The sequence below is a fragment of the Neophocaena asiaeorientalis genome, unplaced genomic scaffold, assembly GCF_003031525.2.
Source record: "Neophocaena asiaeorientalis asiaeorientalis breed wild unplaced genomic scaffold, Neophocaena_asiaeorientalis_V1.1 scaffold46, whole genome shotgun sequence".
Lineage (NCBI taxonomy): Eukaryota > Metazoa > Chordata > Mammalia > Artiodactyla > Phocoenidae > Neophocaena > Neophocaena asiaeorientalis.
In genome coordinates this window covers 2,116,905-2,133,453 of record NW_020175393.1, presented here as the reverse complement: position 1 = coordinate 2,133,453, position 16,549 = coordinate 2,116,905, and the positions used below count along the sequence as shown (strand labels likewise).

At 46.1% G+C, this 16,549-nt stretch overlaps 1 protein-coding gene across 1 annotated transcript in view; it reads left to right on the top strand.

Annotated features, from left to right (window-relative positions):
- Window positions 1-8,367, top strand: part of NUDT3 (nudix hydrolase 3) — a 106,169-nt gene extending 97,802 nt beyond the window's left edge. The window contains exon 5 of the mRNA XM_024766370.1: window positions 105-8,367. Coding sequence (XP_024622138.1) covers window positions 105-283 — 179 coding nt within the window. The 3' untranslated portion in view covers window positions 284-8,367. The remainder of the gene's footprint in view (window positions 1-104) is intronic.
- Window positions 8,368-16,549: the final 8,182 nt, after the last annotated feature.

Sequence of the window (16,549 nt, the reverse complement as noted above, 5' to 3'; positions counted from 1 at the left end):
AACCATTGCTTCCATGTTTTTTTCTACATTTTCTCAAAAGTTTTAGGGTCAGAAACCTGCTGCTTTCCTTTTGTACTGATTTCTTTTTCTCTCTGCCTCGACAGGAAGGAAGCGGGAATGGTTTAAAATAGAAGATGCCATAAAAGTGCTGCAGTATCACAAACCGGTGCAAGCATCGTATTTTGAAACGTTGAGGCAAGGCTACTCAGCCAACAATGGCACCCCGCTCGTGGCCACCACTTACTCAGTTTCTGCTCAGAGCTCGATGCCAGGCGTCAGATGACTGAAGATTTCCTGTAAGAGAAATGGAAATTGGAAACTAGACTGAAGTGCAGGTCTTCCCTCTCACCCTTGCTCTTTCACCTCTCCTCACAGGCCTCCTCTTTCAAATAAGGCATGATGGGCAGCAGAGAAAGGGTTTATTGATAATGTTGCTGTTTGGTGTTAAGTGATGGGGCTTTTTCTTCTCTTTTTATTGAGGGGGTGGGGGGTGGGGGTGTAATTTGTCAGTACTTTTGTGCATGATCTGTCTCTCCCTTTTCACACCCCTACAATTCTCTAAAGAGGCAAACAGCCTTCCCTCTGCCTTGGATTCTGAAGTGTTCCTGTTTGTTTCATCCCAGCCCTGGCCAGATTTTTTTTTTTAATTTTTTTTTTTTTTATTAAAAGATACCAATATGAGATGAAATCTTTCAAGAATTTGTCCTGTAATGTGCTGTTAAGTCCGGTAGGCTGGTCACTTTCACTGCAAGATACATTTATCTACACATTATATATTGGGCATATAATATGTAAATAAATGACTTTTAGAAGAGGGATTTAATTGTTTAATTTTTCAAAGTTTTGTTTTTTAAATTCAGGGTGTTTCTGAAGTGGAGAGCCTCACAATTAATTTACTTTTTTGTTTCTGATGCTAGTGGCTAGGTAAAGTTCCCTGTCCTCTCTCTTTTCCCAGTCATCGACTGTAGTTATGTAGGGTACGGGAAGAGTTTAGCCACCTTCATAGTGCTCCCAGGACTCATGGCCTTCTCTTCTCAAAGCTGTGTTTCCATGCCAAGAAAGAAACAGGAAGAAACCTATTTTCTTTTTTATTACCAAGCCAGGAGCAAATGGCCTCAGCTCAGATCTGGAGAAACAATGCTAGAAATTGAATTCCTCCCTACATGTTGACAATAGGGATTTGAACTGGATTCTTGGGATTACTATCTAAAAAACTGGAGCGTCGAGCATTGTTTCTATCCTGCTGGTTTGGAGTTTTTTCCATAATGCTACTTATCGCCGACAAAGGCCTCTCTCCCTGTGCATCCATGCCTTACACCGTGCTGAACTGGATATTGTCCTTGTGCTCTGAAGCATCCAACTATACTTGGCAAGTACAGCTGTACAGTCCTGTCCCTGTTCTGGGTAACCATGTTACGTTCCTGAAAAGTACACAGGAGGAAAATTCAGATGTTTGCTTTTCTTTGTAATGTTATAGCACTTGTAATTGCACCATGGAGCATGCTCAGAAATATTAAATATGTCTCCCACTGGGATGTGAAAGGTCCATCGTCCGCTGAGAAGTGGTATGGGAGAATGCTTAATCAGTTATTAGAACAGCAACATAATGCATTGGCTCCCTGCAAACTGTCTTGTTGGGTTTTGATACAGAGTTGATGCTGGCTTCATTTGCCAATTGTGTTGTTTAGCCGAGAAGTAGGCAGAAAAGGGTCTTGAGACCGGGGCTGGGGGTGGGGGGCACTGATCAATCCCTGGCTTGGGACAGGAGTTTGTTGCTATACTCTTAGTGGCATCTCCTTTGTCAAAACATAGCCAAGATGTGAAATTAAAATCGTAGTTCTCTTTATTTAAAAATTCTAATAAATACTCAAACTTGGAAAAGCTTTTGCTCTTCCCTCCCACTAAAAGAAATATAGTATCTGGTAGGCCTGTGTCATTTAATGTTCAGTGTTTTAGAGGACATCAGTTGATGAACTTAAATTTTTGCTATCTATTCTCGGTTTGCATCTTCTCTCCCAGTCTTAAAACACGGAGCCAAAAAGCAGTGCCGGCAGTTTCCTTAGGAGACAGCTCTACCTCTGGGAAAGGAATCCTGTCCCTAAGTAAGGTTCCCAGTGGATAGAAAGCACCATGGGATTTGAGTCTAAATGCCAACTCACTGTTCATGTGTCCTACTTAAAAATGAACACACTGCTGCTTATTACCTGATTTAGAGCATTCTGAGGTTCTGTGCAAATAAATAAAGGGGACAGTAAAGTAAGTTCAGCTCAGCACTAAATGGAGTCCCCAAAACAATCTTCAAAATAAATTCTACCTTTATGATATAGATTGAAAGAGCTTTGCAGGAAAACGATTAGTACACTTGAAACAGGAACTGCATTTGTTAATAGTATTTGTGCAGTTTTTAGTGATCTGAAGATGTTTTCACTGGGCTGGTATAATAAATACACTACCCTACAAAGTCCTGTTTGGATTGTTGTTGGCGTCTTTGGGTCAGGAAAGCGAACTATGCCAAGAAGTATTTGTCAGTGACATGAATGGATCCCATTAATGCAGTTAACTGGCGAGGTTGTGCTGATGCTTCCTTAACTGACAAAAGGAGGCTTTGTCCAACACCAGAATTGTTGAAACTGATGCGGTTATCTGTTGCACTGGGATTCTGGTGAGCAGGGGTCGGTGTTTTTCCCTCCCTGGCATCATAAACACCATGGCTGTCTCCTGACGTGTAGTCACAGCCCTTTTGTGATACATTACTTAGACACATGGTTGCAGTAACCTTTCTATCTCCCCCAAAGAAAGCAAGGAAAAACAGAGGAAAGCTCAAAGTTTACCCTACTTGCAGAATATTTAGACAACACTGATTTGCCATTAATTCTGCAAGTACTCGCCTTATTCAGGCTTGGCAGAAACAGGTTCCTGTGTTCAGGGCAGATATCGAGTCTCTCTCACAATGAACGGGCACATCTTAGATTCTGATTATTACCAGAGTGCCCATCAGAGTCCACCATACTCAGGATGGAGAAAGATAGCAATGGCTTTTTTTTAATTAAAATTTGTTTTTGGTTTATAAATTGCAGCCCTTGGGGAAACAACAGTGAGACCATGCCATTTTTTTGGACCAGGACTATATGTGAGTGAGTGAGTGTGTGTGTATGTGTGTGTGTGTGTGTGTGTGTGAGAGAGAGAGAGAGGAGAGAGAGAGATAGAGAGGACTAGCAGGAGTCGGCCACGTTAGGTTTTCTGGTCGCCTCTCAGAACAGTGCAGCCCATGAAAGAGGAGTCTTGATTTTTCTCATGGTAAACATAACAGGATGGAAAAGTTACTGAATTGACTGTTTTATTTTTACAAGTGTCTGCTGCCCCATCTGCCCTGTGAGGAGAGGGTTTTCTCACTGCTGAGTCTGAGCTGAGGCCATCTGGAGGGATCAGAGAGTGTGGGAGTATCACCCTGCTAAGGCTGAGCAAGGCCTAGAAGGTGGCTTCGCCACAGGATTTCCGCCCTCTGCATTGCGTTGCCAGTGCTGTGGAAAGTGAGGCACTGGAGGCCTTGCTTCCCGCAGCCTCTGGGGAGCAGGGTGGGTCACTGCCCTCTGAGAGTGTTTGCAGTTTTTTGTACACTGTTGCTACATAGTCAAGTTCCTTCATGGCAGAGAAATATTTTTTGTTTCAGTGTTAGGAGTCAGCCCATGTAAAGTCTCTTAGACTTGCTTAGAAGAAAAAAAAGTCACCTTTTGCTTTTAGAATTCTAGGAGGAAGAAGTTCCCCATAGAACCACGCTTCCTCCTTCTCCTTCCGCTTTCTCTTCTCCACGCACAGTGCTCATTGGGGGCTTCTTCTAACCCTCCTCAACAGAGGGGAGTAATCGGTCTTCTGATGGACATGGATGTGCGTCTCATACCTTGTACTTAACATATTTGTCATTTCCATCTAGTGCTGTGTTAATATCTTTGTTGATCTCCCCACCTGATCTTTTTTTTTAAACAGCTTAGCCTGAGCCATATTTTTGTTCATTTACAAAAAGGATTTAATAACCACAATGTGATTTTTGCCACAACTGTATGATTTTTAATATTTCTGAAGTGTTCTCTAAGCCCATCCTAGTTGAGAGTGGATTTAGCGTTAGAAGAAATACCTGGAGAAATCTCCACAGTGGGATGAATTTTTGCTTAAAGAGAAATGAGAGTTGATAATATAACTCTATATCCTGGTCCCACCTGCATTTCACATCTACATCTTTACAAAAAATAGGAGACATGCAGGATAGTCAACTCAAGCATTTCTAGGGAGAGGAGATTGTTTAATGGTGATGAAATAATGCAGATGGCTCTTTGAGTTCTTATTCTTGAAGACTCTAAAAGAAGTCAGACCTGAGGCTGTGCAGTTTATACTGCCCAGTTGGGGTGGCAGTCGTTTCTCCTGAGCACTGCTGGGATGGAACCTATTTCCCCAAGGCTCTGCAGCTGTCAACCTTAGTGGCGTCAGCCTTGCTCCATCAGGGCACCCCCCCCACTTGGGGTAGGTGGGAAAGCACCCCAGAGTCAGCCTCTGCACTCTGGGGTGAGCTTGCAACAGAGACCACACCATCCAGAAGAGCTGTGTATTCCACGTCACCTGACATGTCACCTAAAGCAGTAAGACATTTGAGATTTTCAAGTAAATTGTGAATTGCTAAATACTGCAGTCTATAGAATATACTACATCAGGTTGACTTGAGGTCATCACAGGCCCTGGGAACCTACTTTTAGGCAGACTCTCCTTTGGAAGCCAGGAGCCTTCCACTCCTGTCTCTGAAAAGGCAGCTTCACACTTCGACAATGTTTTTGCATTAGCTTGATAACCTTTCAGGGATGGGTGAAGCCTAATCGGGACATTTAAAAAACGATATCTCTCACCTTCAGAGTAATCCAATAGTTTGTCCTCCTAATCCCCTTAAAAAGTAATAAGTAAAAAGAGAAGTAAAGAATCCCATTTGGTGTTGATTCTAACAGACTCCTTGAGCTGAGGCTGGCAGTCACGTGATTTGATTTTGTGTGTCTGCTACATGAAGCTTTTGAAGTGAAAAGGGCATGTCTCTCCCCTAAATCTTTGTTGATAGTGATGATCTGTGAGCCTGAGCTTGTCCTAGAAAATGAGACTGTCCACCTGGCAAGGGGAGCGCAAAGAAAAGCCTCCTTAACTCAGAATTGAGCACAGGAGGAGGGCCTCTGCGGAAGAAGGAAGTGCTTTTGGCTGAAAAAGCAAGATTAATATCTAGAAGGTGGCGAGTCATTGCTTCTGTTCCTGCAGCAATTAGGTTGTTGAATTAAATAGGTTTCCTTCAGTTTGCATTCTGAGTTCTTAACCCCAAACAGGGGCCACTAGAACAGCAAAAAAAGAGGCATTTAACCCCCTGGAGATAGGCTTTAAAAGATACAAAAGCAGCAGCCTTGTCATTTTCCAGGTTCATCACCATTTTGATGTGCTACCCGCCCTTCCACCCCCACTGCAGCCAGGCCAGATGTGAAGATTCTATAAATATTTGAGTTGGGGAACATAAATTCTGGTTCTGGAACAATTACCTACTAAATTGCTCACCATCTGTGGACGTTATCCATGGGATGTGCCTTTCAGGGAACATTTCAACAATACAGTAAAATCACTCTTCTGGGCTTGAGGCCCCAGTCAGGCATTAGGATCAAAATCTTAAGTCTTTGGAACTTCTCAGGAAGAAAGCAAGATACCCATTCCCGATGCTGGGCCTTGAGACTGGACTCCCTGTCTGTACAGTGGGGTGGAGTGGCTCATCTTCAGGAAGTCATTTCTCCAGTAATACTGGAAGTATTACTGATACGAGACTGACTTTCTGGAAGTAATACTGATACGAGCCTGGCTTTCTGAACACTTTTGTGCTGAATTGAAAATGTTAACCTAAAGCAATAGATCCATGTAGCCTCTTCTACCTCATTACTGTCCCATTGGAAAAAAACAGCATTTCAGTGTTAAGGCTTGGTCTTAACATAATAGATATGACTTATGCCAGGGAAGATAGAGGCTGATTATGGAGACATCCACAACCGGAACAGATAGGCCTGCTCCACGTAAGTCCTCCACGGGGGCAGGTTGAAGTTAGGTCTTGGAGAGCTTCCAAAGCACTGGGGGGAGGGGAGGACTTCAAGGGCCTTCGCTCAGCCAGCAGGCGGCCTGTGCTCCTCCCGAGGACATGAAGGATTCGGAGGGAGCTGCAGGCACCTAAGCCACGGTGCGCAGACACAAACCTGCCCTTTTGCCTCCTCCCACGTGACTGAGAGCATTTTTTGCTCAGAATCCAAAGGGATTCTGTCCTCCAAAATCCAGTTTGCTTGAGGTGTTTTGTTTCGCCTCTGAGAACCTCACCCTTGCACTCACCCGTTCATGGACGTAGATGTGCTGCTCAGGGCACAGATTCACGAGGGAGTCCAGGGCCCAGCGGTTGCACAGTGTTGCATTTTGTAGTTAGGAAAACAGTTGGTCCACTCTGTCATAAAAGAGACACAGCGTGGGGTGCAGTTTTATAAATGTCAGGTCCGTTTTTATTGTCTCATGGTCTGAAAACATTCAAACTGATTTATAATTGAAGAAAAAGTTGGTTAAAATGAATAAAATGTCAGTTAGTGCATCTATCTTAAAGATAACTACCAGTGTACACCATGTGTTTAAGGAAGTAGGAGCATTTGAGGATGTTGTAAAAGTAAAGCAGGTATCTCTGGCCTACCCAAGTGTTTCAGAGGGAGGATGTGGAAGCCTATTAGTAGCATCTTTATATTTGATTTTGTATAAAGAGGCCAGTCTTTATTTCAAGGACCTTTTTCCCACCTACTCAATCACCTTGGTAGGGGATGGGCTCTAAGGAAGAAGCAGTGAGGCCCCAGCTCTATTTGCTGAGCTACAGGGTATGATCTCCAAACAGCATGAGGCGTATTTGAGGGGTTTCCTAACTCTGCTCACCTCCACTCCACTCATCTACCATCAGCACCAGAAGGGTTAAACTCCCTGGGACCATTCCAGTTCTGAAACAGATGAACTAGAGGTGCTTCCGAACCCTGTCTTCACAAGTGTATCGCACAGGTGCAGTCTCCCTTTGGCCAAGTTCAACAGGTGTTTCCAGGGAACCCTTTGGATGGAGATAAAGTAGCCAAGATGTATTGAGTTTAACTTTTTCTGAAGGACAGAGTCTTTGTCCCTTTCCCCTCATGTTTTAGCTGAGACCTAAATGACAAAGTCTCCAGAACTGAAGACAGAGAGCCAGGGGCCCATGTACCCAGGGACCAGTCCCCTGGGGATCACAGAGACTCAAACCAGACTATTCTGATTCCACCAGAACTCCACTGCTGTCCCCTTCCATCAGGACCACCCGGAAAAGCAAACAACTTAGGCTTTCCACCCCTAGGTCACCTGGTTCCTTGGTGACCATTCTGCAGAGTGAGAAATGGATCACCTGTTTAGGCAGTGTGCTGTATATTTGTAGAAAGGGTAAAAAGTGGAGTGGCCAATGGGCTGAGTACTCATCCTTGGAGAGGGTAGCAGAATAACCCCAGATGAGCTCAACAAAACCCCAGGGAATCCAAGGAAAGGAGCTTGTGTGGGAGGAGGGGTTGGTTATGGTCCCTTAACCTCTTGGGACCTTTCACAACTGGGGTTTGGAATAACGTCGCCCTTACCCCTATCCAAATGTGCTCCAGGACGTAGGAGCTCCTGACCCAGGGGTGCATGCTCTTGTTTTCCATTTTTTCGTTTGCAAAACAACCTTGCTTGGTATTGTATGGAAAAGCGCGTTTTCCTCCCTGCCCACTTGGAGCCGCCTGCCCAGGCCTGGCTTCTTCCCCAGTCTCTCAGTGCTCTTAGGAGCTGAGGGGAGCAGAATGGGTCCAGAGGAGGTGGAAGGAAACTGAATTTTCCTGCACCCTTTCTCTAGGAGGCTGTTCTTAGGCTTCCTTCATACCTCTCTTTCCCGTGGGGGCAGGCAGGTTGTGGGGGAGGGCTGAAAAGAAAGTTCAGGTTTGGGTCTGAGACAGGTGCACAGCAGATGCAAGTCCCCCTTTTCCCCCTTTAATAGCCAGCCAGCCGTGTGTAACCATCCCCTTACTAAAGCATCCCCTCATGTGTGCCGGCCGCAGAGGACAGCAAAGCCCTCCCCCATAGTCTAGCTGGAGCTCTGGTACTATCCCTAAAATCCCACCACCCCTATATCTGACTCCTTTTTGTAAAAACAAATGCTTAAACCTGTGAGTGTGCTGTTCCTTTCTGTGTGTTCATCAGTTTCTTTCCACTTGAACTGTGTGGGAGGGAAGGGCATTGGAACTGTAGGTTGTAATATTGTGCCAACCAATAAAAACCAGTATTTCACACACATCCCTGCGTAGTCTCTGGTTTCTTTCTAAAAGTTTTCTTCGAGTCCTTCTCATCAGTCTTCTTTTGATTTTACCACCACCCTCTGCTGGACTCTTGAGAGTTGCCCCAGAGGTCAGAGGTGGCCGCATGGAAGATTTGCTGTTCAGGGAATTCAAGTAAGGAATGAAGTGAAGCCCAGGAAGGTAGTGAGAGTCAGTGCCAGGGACCCCCCGGCAGACACCCAGTGCTTCACTAGGAGCCCAGAGGGGCATGAGGGGACAGAGGTGAGCCACATCCAGGACAACAAGGGAGCACAACAAGGGGTGCTCTCCTGTGTGGAAGCAGAAGTTGGGCCTGGTGGAGCCAGGACGGGCTGGAGCGGCGTTTTGAAGATGCATGCTGGTAGGACTTGCAGGCAGAGAACAGGCAGGGCACCGCCAGGGGGAGAGCAACATGAAGTTAGCTGTGCCCCTCCGGCTGAAGACAGATGACAAGCATTATGGGCTGGAAAATAAAGCATGATGAGGCCAAGTTAGGGAAAGCCCCAAAAGCCAGGCCAAGGAGTTTGGCTGCGTACGTGTGAAGTGCTCTTGAGCAGGGCAGTCGTGTAGAATCAGCCATGTTTGAAGAGGAGGCAGGAGAGGTTGGAAAGGAGCCACCTGGAAACTTGTGATGCCAGGCCTTAACGGACTCAAGGAGTGGACCTGGGGATGGAGAGAGGGCTGGAGAAGCAAGAATAAAGAGTGTATCACGATCAGATAAACGCGTTCATCCACTGAGGGCCCCTGGGCTCTCTGGGACTCGGGTGGCATCAGCACTTCGTTCAGCCCCAGGGCCAATTCCCAGTCAACTGGTCAGAGCACCCTTTCCTCCTAAAATTCTGATTCTGCAGGCCTCCTTTATCCCATGATGATCACCGTCCCTTCCTCTATCAAAGGATTCTTTTGCCAGATTTAGCGTGTGTAATGAGGCTGTGAGCTTATGAACGCCGATGCAAGTGATACATGCGGGAAACCACCAAATGGCCACCTCTAATCGGGATCTGGGGTTCCAGAAACTCACCGCTCGCCCACATCAGATCATGATGGGCCGTTCTGAAGGTGACCCATCCCCATCACATTCACTACATGTTGATTGTTCTTCATTCTCAGGGTAAATGCAAACTTTGGGATTACCTTGCTGCAGCCCAGTCTCCTCATAGTCTGCGGGACTCGTGGCAGGAGGGAGGGTGAGTGGGAGAGAAATCTCAAAAGGCCCCAAAACTTTGAGCACGAGTGACCAGAGGAAATCAGCCCAAAGAACACGAATGCCACCCTGACGTTGCTGAAACCAGCACTGGGGACAGTGCTGCGACATGCATTGCACTTCCTACGCCCTTTGTTATTCTGAGGTAGCAGCTTTGACCAACTCAAGCCAGATTGAGTTGGCAGAATTCCTGCCCAAACCCCAGTCAGGCTGGCTCCCATCCTCTCTGGAGACCTGATAACCATGCTGAAGAAACCCTGTTGTTATAAACCATGGACTTGTTTGCTTTGTGGTTTCAGACACATGTGAGGTGTGAAAGGTTTCTTTTATCTCCTTGGTCTTGTGACACCCAGCTAACATCTCAGCATCTGCGAGGCAGCCATGAGGCTCCATGTTCTATGGCCTGAATTCCAGCAATGTGCTCAAGCCAGGACATGCAGTCCTCACAGAGGCACCTGCTGGGGCGCCTGGGGGTGGGGTGAGGGGCCGATGGAGAGAGCTTGGGCAGGGGGACCATGGAAGGTAGGATGAGTAAGGGATTCAGAAAAGGGAGGGAGGATAGGGCGGGCTGCCTGCTATAATAGAAGGTGTGAGCTTTGGAATTAAACCAGGGTTCAGGTCTCCGCTCAGCCGTTGACAAGCTCTGTGATCTTGGGCAAGTTACTGTCTGTGTTCCTTCCTATTCATCGGGGGAGAAGTCTACTTTGTGGGGTCGTCGTGAGCGTTAAATAAGTGAAGGAGTGTATGTGATGCCAGAGTTGGTGTGTGATCGTTAAATAGTGGCTGTGAGTGAACACCTGTTTGGGAAATGCCAAGGACTGTGCTGAGTTCACTAAATAAGACAAGTCACAACAGACACAATCACAATGCAAAGTGACAGATGCAATAAAAAGAAGGCAGAGAGAGTGACTAACTCCATCCCAGTGGAGCCACCATCTGAGAGGATTCATGAAGGGTAAAGGAATTCTCGACCAAGGGGACAGCATGTGCAAGGGTGCTGTGCTCGGTTAACAGCGAGTTTGCGGGGGCTGGAACGTGATAGCCGTGATGGGGAGGGAGGAGGGAGAGCCAGGAGGTGCCACGGGAAAGGCCAGCTGGGGTCAGGTGGCTTGGCTGGCTGTTTGAACTTTACTCCGCATGACTGGGAAGCCAACAAAGGTTTTAAAACAGCAGTGACTACATCGGGTTGGGCATTTGTGGAAGATGATACTACTCTCTCCTGAGTGCTCCTGGGTTGTTGTTCCAGGCCTTTATGCCAGGTGGTGTGTTCACTGCTTTACAGTTTCATCTTTGCCATCCTTGTGACACATAGGACCTTTGGTCATCACCTTCGTGATGGTAAAGGAAATGGCAGCCTAGGGAAGCAAACTACTTTTTAAAAGAATTGGAGAAACCAATTCTAAAAATCACAAGGTAGAGTGCCAAGGATGTCTAAGACAGTTTTGGAAAACTACGAGGAAAAACACAGGACTACAGGGAAGTCCTGTGTTCTATCAGTATCAAGACTTTAAAGATAAAGTAACTGAAGCAATGTGATAAATGGGAATAGCTAGATAGAGAAGTGAATTAGGAAACAATAGAACAGGGGACCGAGAAACAGACCTATGCGTATGTGGGAATATGGTAAGAGCCAGAGGAGACATGCACCCGAGTGGGGAAAGGATTGGTCCTTCAGTAAATGGTGTTGGAACAATTGGCTAGACAAATGAAAAAAAATAAATTTAGATCCCTACCTCACACCATACAGTGAAAATAAACTCGCAAATGTGTAAAATGAGTCATAAAGCTTTTAGAAGAAAATACAGAAGTAATACATCCAAGGTCACACAGGTAATAAATGGAAGAACTGTAGTCAAACCCAGGGGGTCTGACTCCAGAACCTGCCTTCTCACCCACTTAGTAGTACTCTCTCCTGGTCACTTTAGAGTGTAAGATGGACCAGAGCAAGCGGAAACTGAAATCAGGGAGGTGGTGAATGAATTTGCATCTGGTCCCCAAACACCTGACATGAAGGGTTGCCGAGGAGGCAGAAGGAGAGACTTCCTCATGTCCTCATGTAATCACCATCACTCAGCCAACAGGTCGGGCACTGATGAGGTGCCAGCACACTGCCAGGTGTCTGTGAGGGAGATCATCAGGAACTCCACGAATAGGTATTGAGAGTGTATGGGTAGCCATGACACTTAAGAAGGTGTGAAGAGGATAAAAATAAGGGAACAGTGGTGAATCATTATGTGGTTAGGCCTGGAAGGATTTTAGGGATCATCTAATACTTTCATTTTACAGATTGGGAAATAGGCACAGTGAGAAGGGACTTTTCACCAGTATTCGAGTTTGGAACCCTGAGCAAAGAATACATATCTCTGGCCATGCTGTAAATAACCAGCTCTTCTGGCTCTGTGGACATGAAAGTATATTTTTTAATGGTTATCCCATTCTTGGCCACCAAACTCTATCTAAGCCGGTGCCAAGTCTAAACCCACGTCCATCACTTCATCACTCACTCACTCACCATTATTTACTTGGTATTTCTTGTCCCCATCTCCTCCCCCTGCAGCCCCCCTACAGAATCCCAATCCTGAATTCACCCCTCCTATGCAAGAGCTGAGCCTGCCCAGAGAAAACCATGTCCTGTGGGGTCACTATGGGTTTATGCGTCCCCTCTAGTGGGCCTCCAGTGCCGCCCATCAATGGCTACTGACTGGCACACTGACGAATCCAAAGGCCACTTATCTTCTCCCTGACTTCACTGACCCCCTCCCTGCCACCTGCCCCCACCACCACCACAGTGTCCTGGCTACACTTCTGGTTCTCCTCCTACCCATAGCTTTCAGAGTAAAGTTCTAATACCCTAGAGTAGTACCCAATATCTTTTGTGATTTGGCCCCTGCCCACCTCTGCAGACTCATTTCTTGCCACCCACCTTGCCCTTCTTTTCCCCTGGCCTCATAGAACATTTTGCACTTCTTCAAAGGTACCATGTACCATTGCACTGCTTCACAATTCACATGTGCTGTGCTATTCTTTGGGAAAGATGTCCAAGATCCTGTCCCCTAGGAGGAGCTGAGTGACTCCTGTACATGCCCCCAGTCTGAAGGCAGGGAAATATCTCTGTTCTTTGCATCCAGCTGAATGGTTCAGAGCAGGTACCTAGGAAATGCTGGATGGAAGAAGCAAAGAGCCATGGCATTTGGGGATGTCCACAGCACAAAGAATGTCTGCCTAGTGTCACTCTGTTCTCTCAACAACACACACACACACACACACACACACACACACGCATGCACACACACACACACACCCTTCACTTTCCCCCAGACCTGAAAGCAAATGTAGAACTACCCTCAGGGATGGGGAGAGAGAAGTTTGGAACAGGTGGAGGTGGGGGTAGTTAAGGGTGATATTCAACCAGCGTGGTGCCCACCAACAAATCAGAACAAACACCCTATTGAAGCCTGTCCTCTGAGACCCCTTCCCCAGCTTCCTCTTCTTGCCTTGAACTTGGGAGTTAGAGGGAAAGCAGGGAGGAAACCCCCAGTTCCTGCTACTCCACTTACCTCTCAGCCCAGGATCCGATGAACTTTCCCAGCTGAAGGGCAGGAGCTAAATGGAAGGCTGGTCACTTTCAGCACAGCCTGTGTCTGAAACAGGCAAGGAAAGCCAAGTTAGGATTCAGACTGGAGAAGGGAGGGGTGGTTATGGGGATTTGCAGTTTAGGGGGTGGAGTCGAGGGGAATTTGTTTTACTTGGAGGGAACTTGATCTGAGGAAATTGAGTGGACCGATTATAACACCTAATATTTGACTGTGCTTTCCAGTTTACCAAGTACTTTCCCATCAGTTCAGACAATTCCTTGAACACTTACTGCCTGTACAGGGCTAAGGGCCAGGACACTGACCTTCACATCTACCCTGAGAGGCAGGTACTTTGATCCCCAGCTCACTGTCGATGGAGCTGGAGCCTGGAGGAGACTGAAGGACAAGGGAAAGTAGATTGGGTGTGGGTAAGATTTAGAAGGTGAAGGAAAGCTGCGGGGAAGCAAATACCTTGAAGTCAGGCCTCTGGTGCTGTCAGGGGCTGGCCAGTAGGGACCCCGAAGTGGAGGGAGCCCCAAACCTCCACTCCTCAGGCTGCCAGTGATGTCACAATGGCAGGTGCGGGAACTGTGGGGTCCCTCTCCACCTCAACCCCACTGATCTTTATCCCGGAATGGGGTGAGGGCCGGCTCCACTAGGCAGCGTCTCAGAAGCTAGGTTTCCACTCCTTCCGGAGCAGCCCTCTGCTCCGCCCTCCAGAAAGAGGCCAATGGGCTTCTGGAAGGTGGAGAAGAACAGCGGAAGTAAAGGTATGGAGGTGGGAAAATGGGATGCATGCAGAAAACCAGGTAACTGCACAAAAATAAATGAGCCAATGTAAGAAAGAGCCAGGAAGAAAATACCCTCTGAAAGTGGGATTATGAGTAATTTAATTTTCTTCTTTGTGACTTTGTATGTTTTCCAACTCTTGGTAGTAATTTGTTTTTGCAATCAAAAACAATCAGATTGTTTTGTAATCCCTTACGTTTATGGAGCATGTTATTATTTACCTAATGCTTAAGCCCATAATTTTTTTTTTTTTTTTTTTGGCCATGCCATGCGCAGCTTGCAGGATCTTAGTTCCCCGCCAGGGATTGAACCCAGCCCTTGGTAGTGAAAGCGTGGAGTCCTAACCACTGGATATCCAGAGAATCCCCCATAAGTGTAATTTCTTTCAATCAACAATAATCTTATTTATGAGGTGGGCATTATCAATTACGTTTTGGAGTCAGGGACTCAGGTTCCAAGGTGTTGAGTGACTTAGTTGAAGCCACAAGAATAGCCAGTAGTGGGCTCAGGGCACTTTGGGCCAGCCCGGCAAGGTTGAGCCTGGGCAATGTGATGGTGGCCAACAAGACTCTGCTACAGTCTTGGTTCCTTTTTCTTTGTATGTCTCCCCCTTCCCAATCCCTGGGCATTGGCCTATTGACTCACCTGTCATTAACTCCATTAACTCATTTATAAAATAAATATGCATTGATCCATATTTATTGAGTTATTCTTTACTCATCATATTTTTAAAAACTGTATTGAGGGGCTTCCCTGGTGGTGCAGTGGTTAAGCATCTGCCTGCCAATGCAGGGGACACGGGTTTGAGCCCTGGTCCAGGAAGATCCCACATGCCATGGAGCAACTAAGCCCGTGCGCCACAACTACTGAGCCTGTGCTCTAGAGTCCGTGAGCCACAACTACTGAGCCCACATGCCACAGCTTCTGAAGCCCGCGTGCCTAGAGCCTGTGCTCTGGAACAAGAGAAGCCACTGCAACGAGAAGCCTGCACACTGCAACAAAGAGTAGCCCCCGCTCACTGCAATTAGAGAAAGCCCGCATGCAGCAATGAAGACCCAATTCAGCCAAAAATAAATTAATTTTTAAAAACTGTATTGAGCTACAATTAACATAAGCTGCACACATTTAAAGTGTACAATTTAATACATCTTGACATATGTGTTCAAATGAAACTATCATAACCAAGGTAATAGACCTATCCCTCACCCCCAAAATTTCCTTTGTGCCTCTTTGTGACCCCTCTCACCTGACCCTCACACATCCTTCTTCAAGTAAACACTAATCTGCTTTCTGTCACTATAGTTTAGTCTGCATTTTCTAGAGTTTCATATAATAGAATCATACGTTAGAATTTGTGTATATTGCAAGGTATGGATTCAAGGTGATAATTTTTGCATATAGATAACCAGTTGTTCCAGTACCATTCCCTAAAAAGGCTATCCTATTCTTAGTTTGCTGTGTTTTTGGTTTTGGTTTTTTGTTTTCTTTTGTTTTGGCCACGCCGTGTGGCATGTGGGATCTTAGTTCCCCAACCAGGGATTGAAACCATGTTCCCTGCACTGGGAGCACGGATTCTTCTTTTTTTTTTTTTTTATCATGAAAATGTCATTTAATGCAAGTTTCTATCAATATATACCTCCCATGCTTGATTTCCTAATAGTGTATATTTTTAAAATAAATTTATTTAGGCTGTGTTGTGTCTTCATTTCTGTGTGAGGGCTTTCTCTAGTTGCGGCGAGTGGGGGCCACTCTTCATTGCGGTGCGCGGGCCTCTCATTGTCGCGGCCTCTCCTGTTGCGGAGCACAAGCTCCAGACGCGCAGGCCAAGTAGCTGTGGCTCACGGGCCCAGTTGCTCCCCGGCATGTAGGATCTTCCCAGACCAGGGCTCGAACCCGTGTCCCATGCATTGGCAGGCAGATTCTCAACCACTGCGCCACCAGGGAAGCCCTATAGTGTATTTTTGTTTGTTTGTTTCATGAATGTTTGAAGATGTCTTTATCTTCATTCTTTTTTTTTTACCATGAAAATATCATTTAATTCAAGTTTCTATCAATATGTACCTCCCATGCTTGATTTCCTAATAGTGTATTTTTGTTTGTTTTTTGAACGTTTGAAGATGTTTTTATCTTCTTTTCTTTCTTAACATCTTCATTGGAGTATAATTGCTTTACAATGGTGTGTTAGTTTCTGCTTTATAACAAAGTGAATCAGCTATACATATACATATGTTCCCATATCTCTTCCCCCCTGTCTCCCTCCCTCCCCCCCTCCCTATACCACCCCTCTAGGTGGTCACAAAGCACCAAGCTGGTCTCCCTGTGCTATGCGGCTGCTTCCCACTAGCTATCGGTTTTACATTTGGTAGTGTATATATGTCCATGCCATTCTCTCACTTTGTCCCAGCTTACTCTTCCCACTCCCTGGGTCCTCAAGTCCATTCTCTACATCTACGTGTTTATTCCTGTCCTGCCCCTAGGTTCTTCAGAACCTTTTTTTTTTTTTTAACATTCCATATATATGTGTTAGCATATGGTATTTGTTTTTCTCTTTCTGACTTACTTCACTCTGTATGACAGACTCTAGGTCCATCCAC